We start from the raw sequence: 16793 nt of genomic DNA, 5'->3' as shown, positions 1-16793 counted from the left end.
TAACACTACCTCTTAAAATGTATTGAATAATAAATTAATTAATATATCTTATGTTTAAGGGGGTATTCTGGTCTAGAAATAAAAAAAAATCGATTTTTTTTTTTTTTCATATTTTCATAGTTTAACTATTTAAGAATATGTCTACGAGAGGATTTTCCCAAATTCAAATTATTTTCGGAGAAATAAGTATTTTGCTGAGCAGGCATCCAAATCGGTTGGGCTGCAACTAATCGAACAAAAGACATAATGGGTTCTCCAACTACCTGAATCTATATTTCTTAGTAAGCCCTTTTGTTCCGTTATATATATATATATATATATATATATATATATATATATATATATATATATATATATATATATATATATATATTGTAATACAATAACTCTAGGTGACCTGTGTCTTTTATATTCAGTATTCGCTTACATCCAGCTGCTAACAGTTGAATTTTAACCTGTAAACCACGTGAACGTATGTGCTGTGAGTGAAATAAAAATATTTTGAGTGATTATTTCAATTTTTTTTAAATAAAATGGATAAAAAATCCTCAGCGCGAAGGATTACGCGTCCAGAGCGACAAAAAAAGGCGATTTCACGACAATAGATTTACGGAACAGGAAAACACCAGTTTTACGAGTGCATCAGCAGCAAAATTGAGAAATCAAATGATGAAGAGGTGATTATAGATAATAATTACGGCTACTGTGTTTTGGAGTTTTTCACGGTCTTTTCCGCGATTTCTTCGTTTGTTTCGTGTACTACATGCAACAACAAGATTAGATTTTCAAGAACGGCTCAACGCGGACTCGGGTTCAAAATTGCATTACAATGCAGTTGCGATAGTCTACGCTACATTCCATCATGTCCATTCGTTGACAAATCCTTCGAAGTAAACCGACGAGTGATATTTGCTATGCGGCTTTTGGGAGTTGGCAGGGAAGGATTAAATATCTTCTGCAGCATAATGGATATTTGTCAAGGAATATCAATCTCTACTTATTACGCTTGTGTCAAAAACATACACGTGGCCGCATCTACAGTTTATGATTTCATTATCTCCAAAGCTGTGAATGAAGAAAAAGAGTTAATTTCAGCTTTTGATTCTAATGACAGTCCAACGGATTTCACTGTATCCGGTGATGGCACATGAAAAAAAAGAGGTTTTAATTCGCTATTCGGAGCAACTACACTTGTAGCAAAAAATTGTAAGAAGGTCGTTGATACCGTGGTCAAATCCAGTTTTTGTCAAGGCTGCAATGTTTGGAAAAATAAGAAAAATTCCGATATTTCTGCATACAACGATTGGTATGAAGATCATGAAGAATCCTGTACAATAAACCATAAAGGAAGTGCGGGCAAAATGGAAGTTGATGCTATCGTCGAAATGTTCTGTAGATCGGAGGAAAAACAAGGCGTGAAATACGTAAAGTATATTGGAGATGGTGACACTAAGACGTTCAAGGGTATACTTGATATAGATCCTTACGATGGTGACCCACTTGTCCAAAAAAAAGAGTGCGTAGGACACGTCCAAAAAGAATGGGTGCGAGGCTACGAAAAGCGAAAAAAAGATAATACAGGGGTTGGTGGAAAAGGTGAAGGCAAATTAACTGATAAAGTCATCAATAAATTGTCTTTATACTATGGCTTAGCGATTCGCCGGCATCCTGATTCTGTTGAGAACATGAGAAATGCAATTTGGGCAACGTACTACCATAATAGTTCTACGAATAAAAACCCACAACATATGTATTGCCCACCTGGTGCGGAGAGTTGGTGTAAGTGGCAAAAAGCTGCATCTGAAGGAACATTAGACGAGTTTGACCACGAAAATCCTCCTCTGTGTGATAAAGTTTTGAAAATTATAAAGCCAATTTACGAGAGCTTATCATCAGAAGAGTTATTGACTCGATGTTTGGGTTCAGAAACTCAAAATAATAATAAGTCTCTAAACTCGCTGATATGGACTTTCGCTCCAAAGCATATCCATTCCGGGTCTCAGATCATTGAAATTGCAACATTTATTGCTGTATGTATTTTTAATGAAGGCTTTATACCGATATTGAAGATGATGACGATTATGGGAGTGAAAATTGGTCCAGAAGCGCATGCATTTGCTATCAGACGAGACAACGCCCAGATTGACCGCTCCGAGATACGAGCATCCAGCGCATCAAAGGAGGCCAGAACTGCTCGAATAGAAAACAGAAACGCCGAAAATAGTTTTTTCGAAGTCGAGGAAGGTCCGATGTATGAAGCAGGAATGGCAGATTGAATAAATGTAAGTTTAAAATATAATTTTATGACTTAGACTGCAAAAATTTTACTTGAAACTTTAAACGTGTTTTTCTCAGAACTGTCTTTTTGAATCTGATACCCACGATTTCTCAGGTTCTGCCGAACCGATTTACTTGAAATTTTAAGAGAGTCTTCTTTAGGGACTTGTCTACGTCCGGAACTACGGCCATCCCCAAATTTTCATTTTTACTATTTTTAACAAATCGAAGAATGTTCAAAAAAGTGGTACAAAAATTTTTTTTTCTTTAGGCAGGCGCCATTTTGTAAAAAAATTTTTTTGTAACTTTTCCGTAGTTCCAGACATTGCGACATTATTGTAGATTGATAATCTTTTTATTTTTGATTTCAGATTGCTAGGAGAGTTAAAATCGTGGGTATGGTCACGCACCAAATTTTTGAGACGCCCCACTCCATCAGCTGATAACTAACGGAATTTTGAATTTTTTTTACTTTTTTATTTTTTTTTGTATGCTTCTAATGTGAATAAATAATGTATAAAAAAATTGATGGTAAAAATATTGCTTGCCTTTTTTTACAGCACTTCAAAAATTACCTAAAATTCATGTCTCTAGACCAGAATACCCCCTTAATATTAAAATCCAACTGAAGCGTTAATTTAAAACTAAGTATTCCAATTATTAACACAAATATATTAATCATCTCTTTTTATGATTAAATCTTTAAATAAAATAAAATTTATAGTTTCAATAAATTTTTTTCCTTGATATGATAAATTTAATTAATTTATCATTTATAAATAGTTACGATTAATAATACTTTCGTAATAAAACTCTAAAAAATGACGTATATCAACCAATTATACAATCGACAATTCATCTGTGTCATTAACATCCTCCAAGTTTTCTGCTTCATCATTCGAATTTTCTTCTTGATAATTTCCCTGCAAAAACAAATAAAATTAATAACACAAAACTAAACTCTGGTAAAAATGAAATACCTGATACAATCGGAACTGCTTCACGAACGATCGATTGTCGTCTTTCAATTTTTCAAATAACTCATCATCGATAACCTCTATTGTCTTCGGCGCAAGTATCTTCTTACATTGAACCACTAAAAGTCTCACATCTGCGTGCAATTCTTTGAGTATCTTATCTCCCAAACGATGCGTCGATAAAAGGCCTACAATACTTTCCGCACTTTTCTGACTTTTTTTTTCCAAATAGTCCAAATAAATCTTAAAAATATAACTCAAAAAATAACAACGTTCTTTCTTCACAACATTTCTCAGAATAAAATAACTTATTTTCGCAAAAGCTTTCTGATGATATTGACGTAGAGAGTGCCAAGAACTAACCCCAATAATTTTAGATCCAATCAATGGTGTATCATAACAAAATCTTAATTTACAAATATTATGATAATAAAGTTTTGAATCGGGATTTCTAACTATTCTGTCATAAAACTCTTCATTGTTCTCACGTTTTATTTTCAATAAAAACTTATCTTTTTCTGTTGCATATAGACGCTGTTTATTTTGACGGTAATTTTTGTAAGTTCGGTCGCAATATATGCAAATATTTCTTTTACATTCAGACCTAGTTTTAATTTCCGAGGACAAATAATTATTTTCTAATTGCTCAGAATTTTCTCTGAAAGTCGATGGCTTAACCTGATTAAGTTTTATCCGCTCAAGTCTTATAACTGGTACAAGTAATTTTATCGAGTTAGGTGTAAGAGTAATTGGACTTGGTTCAATTGACTGTGTACTTATTTTATGTACCGAAGTCTCTTGACATAAATTCTCTGAGTTATTTGAAATTTTTTCCCCAACAGATTCTGCTTGAGTATTGGATTTATATCCACAGTATCTCTTCATCAACGCTGTAAACAATTTCTGACAACCTTTGTGATAACCTCCTTCATATTCTCTATTCGGTAGAACAACGTCTTTGTATTTAAGGTTATGTTCTTTTCTAAAATTTAAAATTGTTTGACACCGCTTTAACGTTTGTTCAGAAAATAATACCACTTCTTCGGAAGGATTGGTACAGAAAACACAGTTTAATGCTTTCGCCATAATTCAATTTTAAGAACTCTGACAATTTTATATAATTTATATTTATTTTTTTCTCTAACCTCGCTTGCGTTTAATGCGTTTAGTAAGGGCACGAAGGCTAGATAGAAGGAGGACGCTCGCTATAGGTTTTCCAGCTGTTGTGACGTCCAGAAAATACCGTAAAGATTTTAGTTCAATGTTGGCCACTAGACTGCAGCTAGATAGCAGAGGTCCCCTTTTGGCTGCTATTGCGCATGTCACGCATTTAGTAGTCTTTATCTTTATAAAGTCAAGAATAATTTAGGAGGATTATTTTATGTAATTTTTAATTATTTTCGGATTAAATTTAAATAAAGATGGTGAAGTGTTGTACTGTTCTAAATTGTTTAAGTGGGGGAAAAAAAGAGCGTAAGAAAAATAATGACTCCAATCTTCGACAGACTTCTCTATTTAAAATTCCACAAGTAACCTACAAATAATATATTCTGTATTATTTAATTAATTTATTTATAAGAATTTTAGTAGCAATGTTCAATTTAGAGTAATTAGTTGTATTTATTATAGACAATGTCGCTATATTATATTTAATATAAAATTTAATACAGGATGCCGATAAATTGCGCAAATGGAGCTTAGCATTAAGTCAAAATTTGACACCAGACAAATTTGTTTGCGAGTTACATTTTTCGGACGATGACATTATTAAGAAAGATATGATACCAATACTTAATGAAGATTATTATATTTCAAATCGAAAGAAGACTGTGGCTATTTGCCCGAGGCACAGGGCACCGGCACACGGCACACGGCACATGAAATGAGCTATTTTACCTTTTTTCGCACATGCGCACAGGAAAATGGTCATTCGCCCCATATCTGACCGCAAATGTGCCATCATGCCCAAGAGCTCCATTTACCCATGCGCACATGCGAAGGCGCCAAAAAAATTACCAGATTTTTTTTTAAATATATTTCTGGTTACTAATTATTTGGAAATGCTTATACCGAAAAATATTTTTGAAAAATTTTATCAAAAATTATAAAAAAAAAATGAAAACTAAAAAAAAATGAAAGAGATATATTTTTTCAAAAATTTTTTAGTATTTTTCAGCAATTAAATTATGAAAAAAATTGTTGAAAAATTCTATTAGTAATTAAAAAAAATAATTAAAGAGTGCTAAGGTGTCAAAAAATTTTGAATAATTAAATTATTCAATAAAATTTTGAAAAATCCTATTAGAAATAAAAAAAAAAATTAAGAGAGACAATTTTTGTAAAAATTCTTTAGTATTTTTTAAGAATTGAATTATTATAAAAATGTTTTGAGTACAGTCCATCTTATTCAAAAATTTTCATGTTTATCGTAAAATTTTTAATTTTATAGATTTCTTAACAGATTTTTAATTTTTTTTTTTGAAAATAAAAAAAACAGGTAATTTAAAAAAAACTGTCAAATATTAGCACTTGTGGTATTTTTTATAATAAAAACAAATTGAAAAATGTTCAAAGTTGACGGGTTAATAATTTATGAACTTATTTCAATATTTTACATACACTAGTATTATGCGTAAACAATCAAATATTATATAAAAAAAAATATATATCTGAAGTTTTGAACGTTTTTATTTAGCTGCAAAGGATGTTGTTAATATTTTTTTTATCGAATTTTTTGATATTTCTTATGTCTTTGGGGTAGGTAGGGGATGTTTCGGATCCGATATAAGGTTGATGATTTTTTGTACAGTGTAGGAAACTATTACGAATATCCGTGAGCAGCATCAGCTTCAAGGGGACCTTCGCAGTAATTTTTTTTGTTCTTTTCCGGATTTTTTGATACTTCTACGGTCTTTAGGTTAGATAAAGGGGTCTTTCCGGATCGGATAAAAGACTGATTATTTTTTGTAGAGTATTCGACACTACCACAAGTATCTCTGAGAAATACTAGCTTCAAAGGGAGCTTTTGATTTTTTTCCGAATTTTTCGATATTTTTTCGTCCCAGGGGCAGTTTCATTGATTGGTGTAGATATTTTCGGGATTGTTATGTTATTCATGCACTGCGAATGCTAGAAAACGATTTTTAGCCTCCTCGTTAAAGAATTTTTTTTTATAAGATTCCGAAAAAACGTTCAGAACTTCAGGTACATAAAAAAATCCGGAAATCGGTCTACCTAACGGACCATTCCTGCAATTTCTCGTTATTTTTGAACGTTAAATCTGTATGGAGAATCATAGTAGACATAATAAACTGTCATTCTAAAAAAAAAAAATTTATATCTAGTTTTAATGACAATAATTGAAAATTGCTAAACTTATTTTGGTTCAAATGACTCCCTCCTCCCTTGCTATTATTAAAATTATACCGATTACTCATGAACATATATGTATTTATATTTATATATATTTATATTATAAGTAACGTAATCACCTCCAAAAATGGGAAGTAAGGCCAAGTACAAGAAAATTCATTAATCGAATTTTCAAATCCAATAAAACTGTACACAATAAAAAGTGGTCGAAAATTTCAAAGAGCCAAATGAATTTATATATCACTGTATATTTTAATTATCTTTAAATTTTTATGTAGCTGAAGTTTAAAACTAAACAATCGTATATATCTCTAACTTAATATTAAATATTAAAAAAAAAAATATTTGATTTAACAATTTTTAAATCCCAGAACCAAAGATATTTTCTCTTGAAATAAATAATTTACGTACTTGAGTACGAGGTAAACAGAGATTAGATCTTTCACATACAATATTTTTTTATAATAATTTACTGAAAATTTATTTTTGGAATATTTTATATTAAAACAATATACTTTCTTAATTAAGAACAATTTTGCTAAACAATAATTAAACATTCTTCTTATAGCGTACTGTTGTATCTGAAAATCCACTCGGACGTCCTCTGATTTTTATTTTTGCTGGAGTTTTTATTTGGCTTAAATCTTCAGCTTTATCGTCTTGTATAAATATTTCATTCTTATTTTCTTCTGTTTCTGTAATTGATAATTCCTTAAAACTATTTTCTAAATCACCAATCACATCTTCTACGACTTTAACTCTCATTCCATTTGACAATTTTTCAATTAAGTCACGGACAACAGCAATAGTTTGTTGAAAATCCTCGCCACATCTTATGCTGATAATATCAACAAGCTTTGAACTTAAGGGGTTAACAATTTTCCTTTTTCATTTACTGATAGAGGTTTTGTTTTTTTTTTTTGTTACCAAAATAGGAGATTGTATTGTGTCTATTGTGTTCCCCTTTGTAGTTGTGAAGATTTGCGAAATTAATTTCTCTTTGATCCACCGCTGATTCTGTACAAAACATTCATCATACAGGCTTAGATTTAAAGCACGTTTTATTGCAAATATATGCTGACAAGGTAAATGCATGGAAATATAAAAAGGGCATTGACACGTTGTTACTGACGTATTAAAATTTCCAAATTTACATGTATCTGTCAGCTTATCGTAATCTGTACAATTAATTTTTATACTAGATTCTATTTCCAAAAAAACTTTATTGCAAGCATAATTCGACAACCTAATTAAGTATTCTTGTTTTGCACTGTCCTCAAAACGACGATTTGGTCTTTTGAAAAATTGTTTTGCAGTTCTCATTCTGCTTTGAGTTTTGTGACTGCGATACCATTCAAAAAAATCTTTAATGGTTATACTTAACCACATGCCACCTATTAGAAACTAAGAACACTCAAAGATTCTAACTATAAATTCGTAAACTAAAATATGTTAGGTATCAATTAATTCCAGCAGATAGCGTGTGGATAGAAAATTCTTTCCTACCTAGAAAGTTGACTTTAATATTTGATAGTCCAAATTAAATACCGATTGGATTTACTCTTTGAGTAGTATCTGTTTCCAACATCAAGTGCACTTCATTTGCTGTTGATGTTTTGACTTGCTCAACTATGAGTGATTCGATGCCCATCAAAGTATTTTCGTGATGAAAATATTATTTAAAAAAAATTTTTTTAAAACATGCATTACTTCTTTTTTATAGTTTTATTTAATTCTGATAAATAATTTTTTTGAAAAGAAATATTTTCTTCTTTTCCTGTAAAACTGAACAAGTCTTATCAAGTCTTAATAACTCTTTGAGAAATTCCGAAATTGCAGGGAAAATTTGACTTTTGAAGAGTATTGCAGAGTTTTGAAGACTTATTAAGTCTTTCCTTTACTTAGTTAGGGATGTGAAGACTTTCGAAAAGTCTTATTCAGAGTTATAAAGACTTTTCAAGAGTTTTTTCAGAGAATTATTTCCACAAGGGAATGCATAACCTCAATAGTTATAGTTATAGTTAAAAACAATTAAAGTTTTCAAATATGGACTATTTTTATATCAAACAGGGGACTAGTTGATAATTCATAAAAATATATACAAAAGTAAATTTTTTTTTTTTCAATAGTTTGACAGTTTTATTTTTATTATTACAAACAGTAATTAGAATAGTTATAAAAAATATTCCGTTGGGATAACAAATTGTTTATCACTAGTTTCATATAATTGCCAGTTTTTAGTGTAAGGCAAGTCGGATATTTTTTGTATAAAAGTATTTGAATTATTAACAATTAAATATCCTAGACATGATGTTGATATGCCTATTATTTTCCACGATTCACAAATCATAAACAATTCATCATAGATAGAAAAAAAAAGTACAGATCTACTGAAAACGGGTAAATTATTTGAAAAGGCAGTACAGATAAATATATTTGTCAAGAGTTCTGAACCCATGAATTTAATACGTTTCCCAACAGTAATTTTTATTTCTTCAGATAGTGAAAAATGATCTAAAATGATTAGTTTGTATTCTAATTTACTAATACTTATTTTTCGAGTTTCTATAAGATGCGATTTACAATCAAGTGATTTAATATCATTATTCCAAAAACATGACATGGATTTCTGATTACGCTCAGCTAATGTAAATCCAATGTCTATAAAATTTTTCAATTTCTCAGCATAACTTTTGAGAAAACCGTTCTTACTTTCGTATCGCATAGTCCACTGATTTTTAGGAGGACCCATTTTTCTAATAATCATTGGATAGTGAGTCACAATATGATCTTTAGGTGTTAGATTTACTGCGTAATTATTAATTAAAATATTGTGATGCATTGTCGTACTTGTTTCTAAATCTTGCAACATTTCTAAGGTAATTTTAGGCGCTAAGGCAATTTTCAGCATTTTTATTAGTAACAATATCATGTACCATTTAACATAATCATTTTGTTTTATTTTCAAAATCGTATCTTTTATAATTAATGGTAGAAAAGTAATCAAGCAAAGAGTTTGTGCGGCATGTTGTCCAATACTATTTGACGTTTTGCTAATTTTAATACTACTCGGAATATTCGGTCTATTATTCAAACCATAGTCAAAAGCTTGTATTCGCTCATTCAATTCTTCTAGAGAAATTAAACGTGTTTCAATTAGAGAAGTAAAAAATAATTGCAAATCTCGTTGGCAAATTCCCTCCAAGAAATCGTGCATCACATCAATACTATAGTTTTCAGAAATTCTAAAATGGTTAAGTTCACAAAGAGGAGTAAATTTTTTTCCCAAAAATTCAAAGTTTCACTGTTGGCACAGTTCAGTCTTTTAGATAAATAAATAAAGCTCTCAGATGTACGTAAAATTTTATCATTAGCCTCACACGTCTTCTGAGCATCAGTTTTTAAAATTGTACAGATTCGGCAATAATAATTCGAAGAAAACGATTCATTAATACCAAGTAATGTAGCGCAACCTAAATTATCACAGGATAATGATACTAATGTACCTTTCACAATCGAGTTCAAAGAATCTACATAAATTCCCTTTGATTCTAGAATTTTTATATCTTTAACAATTACATCTAATACAGGACTGATACCGAATTGTTTTATGTCGTAATTGTAACATAAAGCTAGTAAATGTATGTGATTTAAATTAGAATTTAAATGAGAAGGCAAATTTAAAAGAGTAAAATAAAATGCACCGATTTTGTGAATGCCAGTTTTGGTTCCTAATGGATTACAAACTTCAAACTCATCAAAGTATAATTGCAATTGAATAACATGCTTATTTTGTTTAAAAAATTCATTTTTTTGATAAACTTCTCCATCTATAAAATGTGTATATTCTGTACTATTGGGTTCTCGAGGATTAACAAAGTAATTACTAATAGATTCAGAGTTTAAAATAAATGTAAGGGTTTCTAATAATGGTACGTAAGTAAAAGTACTGGTCACAGAAAGTTGTTTGTAAGATTGTTGAACTTTGTCATATTTTTTGTCTATACGAATACCATGTGCTTTTTTAACAGGTTGGACCATCAATTGCTGAAAGTCTTTATTCCGCATATACTTTGTCAATTTATTATTAAATGGTAATCGAAATTGATTTACGAGATTAAGTCTTTCATTAAAGTCATTGCATTTTATTAGGTTGTCAATTTTGTATGTATTTATCAATATTATTTTGCATTTCGTTATCGTTTAAACTATTACTGTTAGTTTGTTGATTAGCATCATTAGTCACTTGATAATTTAAGTCTTTTGGAGTATTGAAGCTATTAATACAACTATGAGATAATTTTTCTTGGGTACAATTTTCAGTAAATAGAACCGCTGTATTTTTTTTCATGCACATTTCGAGGTGTGTTTTAAAACTATCATAAGTCAAATAAGTATTGGAGCAACCAGCACAACAAGTTAAAACCAAATTTGGTTTTTCAACTAACAAATGGTTGATTTGTAAGTGTTTACACAAAAGATCAATGCTATTCATTTTCATGAAACATAAATTGCACTTTAAAGACATTTTAAAAGAACTTGAGTTTTAAGAAATTTTTAATATTATGAATGCAACTTAAAATCAACTAAGTTTTTATTAATTAAAACAATCATAGAGTTCAGTACAACTAAATCAGTCTTTGAAAACTGCGTAATCTTAATATTATATTATGTTTTACTATAATGGACTAGTTAACGTCGTTATAAATTTTTTCCTCTAAACGTAGGTAACTCTTATATAAATAAAAATAAAATCTTCAATTCCAAGTTAAGCTTCAAGTTTCAATTTAGCTGCTTCCAATTTGCTGATAAAATCAATAATTTGATTGGTACATTGGCTGGATATACCATAAAAATTATGCTGCATAAAAATCCAAAAGTTTTTCAAGTCGACGTCAAACTTTACATTGAAAACATAGTGCGCCTTGAATAGTGCATCAATTGCTTCTACAATACTTTACTTTTAGAGAAATACAATGATTGTCAATACTGATATGATATTGACTAATGGCACTTTTATTCAGTCCTACAGCAAGCAATTTAGGCTGAGGAGATTTTGTACTATCTTTTAATTGTAGTGGAGTTCCAAACTAAAAAATAAAATATTAATTTTAACGTAATTTAATTTTTGTAAAATGTATATCATTTTTATCGGTCACAAATATTTACCGGTCTAAGCACAATCAGCTTGTCGACTATTAACTTAGTTTTCACTCGAATAGCATTTTTTTCCCCTTTGCGGTTGGTGGTACGAGCTGAGTCAAAGAGATTAGCGAATTTGTCACTTGATCCCAATCTACAAAGTACGTTTCATTATTAATTGTAAATCAAAATAATTTATAATTGTTAATATTAAAACTCATCAATGGTATAAACACCTAACATTGATTTGTCTCGTTTTTCAACTTCATATACATCTAAAGCGGCGAGTATGTATTTAGGAAAAGTTTTTATAAAAATGTCAGAAGCTATCTCAGGAAAGAGGAGTTTAAATTCAACGTCAATCTATCAACATAAGTAAATTATTAATATTGTAATAATTTATAAACTACATACATAGAGTTAACATGTATATTTACTTACTAATTCAGGGACATCTAAAAACCTAGGATATACTGTGAAAAAGTTCTCATTCATGTGCAAGAATCGCCTGATGTCATGTATTAGCTGAATTTTCAAAATAATATCATCTTTCTGGTCAGGAACAGCACTTTTCATAAACTCTATGGCATCTTTAACGTCCACTGTCTCATTTACTGCCTGCGTTTCAGTAACTTCACGAAGGACAGCATCAGATGACTTATCTTTTATACTTTTAACACAATTGGAGCCTGGTTTTTTTCTAGAACTGTTTGATAATCCCGTTGCTATATAACCCGAAGAAGATGTAGAATCGTAAAAATGTTCCTGTTGACAGAATTATGATGGCATGAAAGAAAAAAAAAAACATTCCCGTTTAAAGGAAAGCTGTTATGACTAACATGGATGTACTTACATATCCTAACTTTCCGTGTGGGTTTCGAAGATTAGGAAACAACTCAATCACTGCAGCCGCACATTCTGCTTTATCGTTTGAGGACAGCGTTCTTTTGATCTTGTCCTTATAATCAAGAAGATACTTGACAATCAACCTTACGATTTTTTTATGATTAGCAGTTGATAAATACTGATTCTGATCATACTCTTTCATAAGATCATCACCATATGCAGTAGCTAAAATCAGTCTCCGGAGTTTCTAAAATAATAATAAAATATAAATGTAGGAGTTTTAAACAACAGTCAATAGATAATAATTTTATACAAGTTTCATTAGAAGACATGAAATATTTTAAAAAACTAGACCAACATACTTCTTTATCAAAATTCTTTAATGCTTGAGGATCTTCAATATTTTTTTTCTTGGCAGGTGGACTATGCAATGAATCATTATCATCATCGCAAGAAATATTAGGGTCCGGGGTAGTAGTAACTTTTTCAGAAGTATAATTTTGCAGAATGTTCGGATTAGATAGATTATTATGATCAATATCACCTATTAAATGATAAATAACTAGTATTAATAAACAAAATAAAATAATTAGCTAACTAAGATATTGAATAAATATTCAATGTTTCATTAGACAATCGATAAGTTCTTATTCTTTCAAAAACTTACAAATAACAACGTCGTCGTTGAAGGTTTGAATTTTTAGTGTCACGCCTGGTGGATTTCCTAAGATGTAATCCACTAAAATATAATCAAGTCTGGCATCATTGATGTCAGTAAAAAAAAAAAATGAATTTTTTAACAATGGGAAGACTTCTTGAGCTACAAAAATAAAAAATTTTTATTATAAATAAATTTTCTATGGATAAAAAATTAAATATTTTTAATAAAAAAAAAACCTTTCATAAAAATTTGATCATGGACAATCGGTGTCGCCAATTTAACCCAAACTTTTTGATTATTTAGTTCTAAAATAACCAATCTGTCTCTTAATTGATTTGAATCAGTTGGCAAGCTGTCATTAATTGACATGGAATTATTCATCTACAAAAAAATTTTTTTCTTAATCACCATAAATTATTTTAAAGTAATTATAAACATAAAAAAATTTTTATATCTTCAATAAAATAAGTCTTCGACAAAAATATTGCGGTTTTTGAGGTTAGTTATTTTTATTAAAAACATTGTAAACAAAAATTAAATATCACTTACGTTTATTACTTCTAATTGGTTTTTTCATTAACAGAAACACATTCAATGAAATATACACTTAAATATTTTTTATAATAAATTTTAATTAGATATATCACAACGGAGAAATATGGCGTCGTCTATCCCGCCAAAACAAGTGGAGTCGCTAGGGAGAGCTTGGACGTCCTCACTCCACTTATTTCATGTCAGTTTTTAACACAAAGTTGTGTAAAATCAACACAAATTTATGTTGATTTTATAGTAACACATTTAAAATGTTACTTTCATGTAAAATAACACTTTTTTGTGTTGATAAAAAATAAAATCAAATGACACAATCGTATTGTGTTAAATTGACACAAAAAAGTGTTAAATATTTAACACTAAAATTTTTAACACTAGACTTTTTTGACGCAATGACGGAAAATTTTTTACTGTGTACAAGGAGTTTGAAGATAAATTGAAATTGTATAATTCAACTACCGGTTATAATTTTAACACGTTGAACAGTTCAACACTTTCCTCCGCAAAAGCTGGTGAAGAAGTCAACGAAGACTTAATTTATGACGGCAGTAGTGAAGCTGGGGGATGATACCGACATTACAGGAATCTGTTTTACCAACAGAGGGTTCGTGTCCATGCTAAGTACCATTTGTCGATATGGGTGACCTGTTTTAACGACAGTTTGAGGATATGGTCGAGGTTTTGCAGGTGGCGCTGGTGGTGAATTCCGCCGCCATCTTACTGTCCGCCATTTTTAAAATTTATCCGCCATTTTGAATTGTGAATCCGTCATTTGAATCCGCCATTTTGAATCCGTCATCTGGTGGCTGCTATCAGCCATTTGAATCCGCCATCTGGTGGCTGCTATCCGCCATTTTGAATCAGATTTCCGCCACCTGGTAGCTGCTATCTGAAATCCGCCATTCTGAATCCGCCATTTTGAATTTGCTATCTGAAATCCGCCATCTGGTGACCGCTATCCGCCATTTTGAATTGTGAATTCACCATTTTGTTAAAAAATGCACCTGTGATCTAACCATCAACTATAGTTGCTAAGATCACAGGTGCATTTCATTGTTTATATTCCGAAAAGATTAATATATTCAAACTGCATGTATGACGAGTACATGCGAGAAGATAGACCATCTGGTGAGGTTTTTGTCAACCTTAGGTTTAAGCCTGTTCAAGGTCATACGCAGTTTTCTTTGTTCTCCTGCGTAGTAGATGACGTCATCAGATAGGTTTGAACCTGTTCAAGGTCGCGTAACTGCGTAGTTTTCTTTGTTCTATTTCTAACTGCGTAGTAGATGACGTCATCAGACAGGTTTAGACTTGTTTTGTGAAAGGGGTGGGGGAAATTTTCACGAACCAGATGACTCATTCTGTTCTAGAATTTTCTAACTGCACAGTAGATGACTCATTCTGTTCTAGAATTTTCTTACTGCGCAGTAGATGACGTCATCAAACCGGTTTCGAGGTAGAGGAGTGGGGGAAACTACGCAGTATTTTCTGCCTATATAAGCAGCTCGCTGAGAGCGTACTTCATAAAAAATGAAGTACATCTCTCATGATTAAACAGTATTCAGTGTTATATAAAATATAGTAAAGTTTAGTGTTGTGAAGTATGCGAGTATAGTCCAGTGTGCAAAAACTATTGTGTGCATAAACTGTAGTCCAGTGTACCAAAAACTATCGTGTAAATTCAGTGTGTGTATAAACTATTGTGAACATAACCTATAAACAGTGTATATAACCTACAAACAGTGTATATAACCTATAAAAGAGTACATAACCTATAAACAGTGTATATAACCTATAAACAGTGTGCATAACCTTCAATATTGTGTAAACAGACAGTAGTGAAGTGTGCGTCTTCCCAAGATGGCTCAACCTAACCTCATTGAGGCTCTCAAAAACTTGGTGGACACTATTGCTGTCTCATATGCTGATCTGTTAGGAGAGCAGCTCACTGATAATCATCGTCAAAGGTGTTTAAGGGTGTGCAATGAAACTATCCAGTACTTCAACACTATATTACTCGATCCTGGAACATCAATTCAAGTGAGACGAAGTGTTCAAGCACACATCAACCAACTCAACTGGTTTGCCGATCAGTTCGACAGACTCGGTAACCTAGTTGTTGGTGGAGATCTTAACCAAGGAGTCAAATGGCGGGACTTGGAAAACGCTTTCGCTGGTAACATCCAGACTGGATGTATTATCAACCAGCATCACAAAGATCCAGCATCATTTCTCCAGGCCTCACGGGACATCGTCATCAACAAGGTGCAGAGTGTCTTGAGAGATCTGGCAGGGTTGAAAGTGAATGTTGAACTCTTTTGCACATTCCGGAAACATCAACAAGACATAGAAGAACGAAAATCTTTTGTCACCAAAAGTCGCGAGATTCTCCCTGCCACATCTCTTCAGGATTGGTTTAGTCAACATGTCTACGACAAATTACTACAAAGAATCGAAGATTTTGAACATGAGGGTTCTGGATGGAGTCTGCTTGGACCGAACAGCTTGATGGTGACTATGTCAAGATTCGCACCAACCCAAGTTGGAAACTCCACCTTCGTTAGATTACCAAAGGATATTGTCAAGAAGAATGCGGTTACAAACATCCAAAATAAGGATGAGTTCTGCTTCCTATGGTGCGTCAATGCTGCGTTACATCCACCTGTTCTCAATCCAGAACTACCTGAAGAATATCAACACTTTAGCATCAGATTGAACTATGAAGGTATAGAATTTCCAATTAAACTTAATGACATTCCGAAATTTGAAAAAATGAATAATCTTAGCATTAACGTATACAGTATAGAGTCGGAATTTACGAGTAAAAAGTCTGAGAAAAGTGTTATTATTCCATTATATTTAAGTAACTCTGAATCAAAAATACCTGCAATTCATTTATTGATGATTAAAAAAGTGTAAATTATACAGATAATTTAGATCATATTGAGTCAGTCTATCACTTTGCA

The 16793-nt window shown here is 31.2% G+C and overlaps 4 protein-coding genes across 4 annotated transcripts; 1 reads left to right on the top strand and 3 right to left on the bottom strand.

The window, feature by feature from the left end:
* The first annotated feature begins 669 nt into the window (after nt 1–669).
* Nucleotides 670–2870, top strand: LOC141533041 (uncharacterized). Its single transcript, XM_074251695.1, has 2 exons — nt 670–2282; nt 2649–2870. Exon 1 carries the CDS (start codon nt 1362–1364, stop codon nt 2274–2276), a length of 915 nt encoding a protein of 304 aa, XP_074107796.1. The 5' UTR covers nt 670–1361; the 3' UTR covers nt 2277–2282; nt 2649–2870.
* A 138-nt stretch (nt 2871–3008) lies between these two features.
* Nucleotides 3009–4340, bottom strand: LOC141533013 (uncharacterized). The gene is made up of 2 exons (XM_074251662.1): nt 3258–4340; nt 3009–3200 (listed from the first exon to the last, which is right to left on the bottom strand). Exons 1-2 carry the CDS (start codon nt 4338–4340, stop codon nt 3117–3119), a joined length of 1167 nt encoding a protein of 388 aa, XP_074107763.1. The 3' UTR covers nt 3009–3116.
* A 4455-nt stretch (nt 4341–8795) lies between these two features.
* Nucleotides 8796–10694, bottom strand: LOC141533012 (uncharacterized). The gene is made up of 2 exons (XM_074251661.1): nt 10009–10694; nt 8796–9871 (listed from the first exon to the last, which is right to left on the bottom strand). Exons 1-2 carry the CDS (start codon nt 10692–10694, stop codon nt 8800–8802), a joined length of 1758 nt encoding a protein of 585 aa, XP_074107762.1. The 3' UTR covers nt 8796–8799.
* Nucleotides 10695–11836: 1142 nt separating this feature from the next.
* On the bottom strand, nt 11837–15187 carry LOC141533011 (uncharacterized). The gene is made up of 8 exons (XM_074251660.1): nt 15176–15187; nt 13512–13656; nt 13282–13434; nt 12977–13158; nt 12622–12861; nt 12210–12533; nt 12005–12131; nt 11837–11922 (listed from the first exon to the last, which is right to left on the bottom strand). The coding sequence occupies exons 1-8, from the start codon at nt 15185–15187 to the stop codon at nt 11837–11839; spliced, it is 1269 nt and encodes a 422-aa protein (XP_074107761.1).
* Nucleotides 15188–16793: the final 1606 nt, after the last annotated feature.

Source organism: Cotesia typhae, unplaced genomic scaffold (genome assembly GCF_013202065.1).
Source record: "Cotesia typhae breed Kobodo isofemale line unplaced genomic scaffold, CoteBio_Ctyphae contig_81, whole genome shotgun sequence".
Classification (NCBI taxonomy): domain Eukaryota; kingdom Metazoa; phylum Arthropoda; class Insecta; order Hymenoptera; family Braconidae; genus Cotesia; species Cotesia typhae.
Note: the sequence above shows the minus strand (reverse complement) of the source record. Positions and strands in the feature narration are given on the sequence as shown.

Coding starts and splice junctions, on each gene's coding strand:
- LOC141533041 (XM_074251695.1), top strand. CDS start 1,362: ATGGAAGTTGATGCTATCGTCGAAATGTTCTGTAGATCGGAGGAAAAA.
- LOC141533013 (XM_074251662.1), bottom strand. CDS start 4,340: ATGGCGAAAGCATTAAACTGTGTTTTCTGTACCAATCCTTCCGAAGAA. Junction 3,201..3,257: donor AGCAGTTCCGATTGTATCAG/GTATTTCATTTT, acceptor TTGTTTTTGCAG/GGAAATTATCAAGAAGAAAA.
- LOC141533011 (XM_074251660.1), bottom strand. Junction 13,435..13,511: donor TGATCAAATTTTTATGAAAG/GTTTTTTTTTTA, acceptor TTATTTTTGTAG/CTCAAGAAGTCTTCCCATTG. Junction 12,862..12,976: donor TAAAGAATTTTGATAAAGAA/GTATGTTGGTCT, acceptor TTATTATTTTAG/AAACTCCGGAGACTGATTTT.
- LOC141533012 (XM_074251661.1), bottom strand. CDS start 10,694: ATGCGGAATAAAGACTTTCAGCAATTGATGGTCCAACCTGTTAAAAAA. Junction 9,872..10,008: donor AAAACTGATGCTCAGAAGAC/GTGTGAGGCTAA, acceptor TAACCATTTTAG/AATTTCTGAAAACTATAGTA.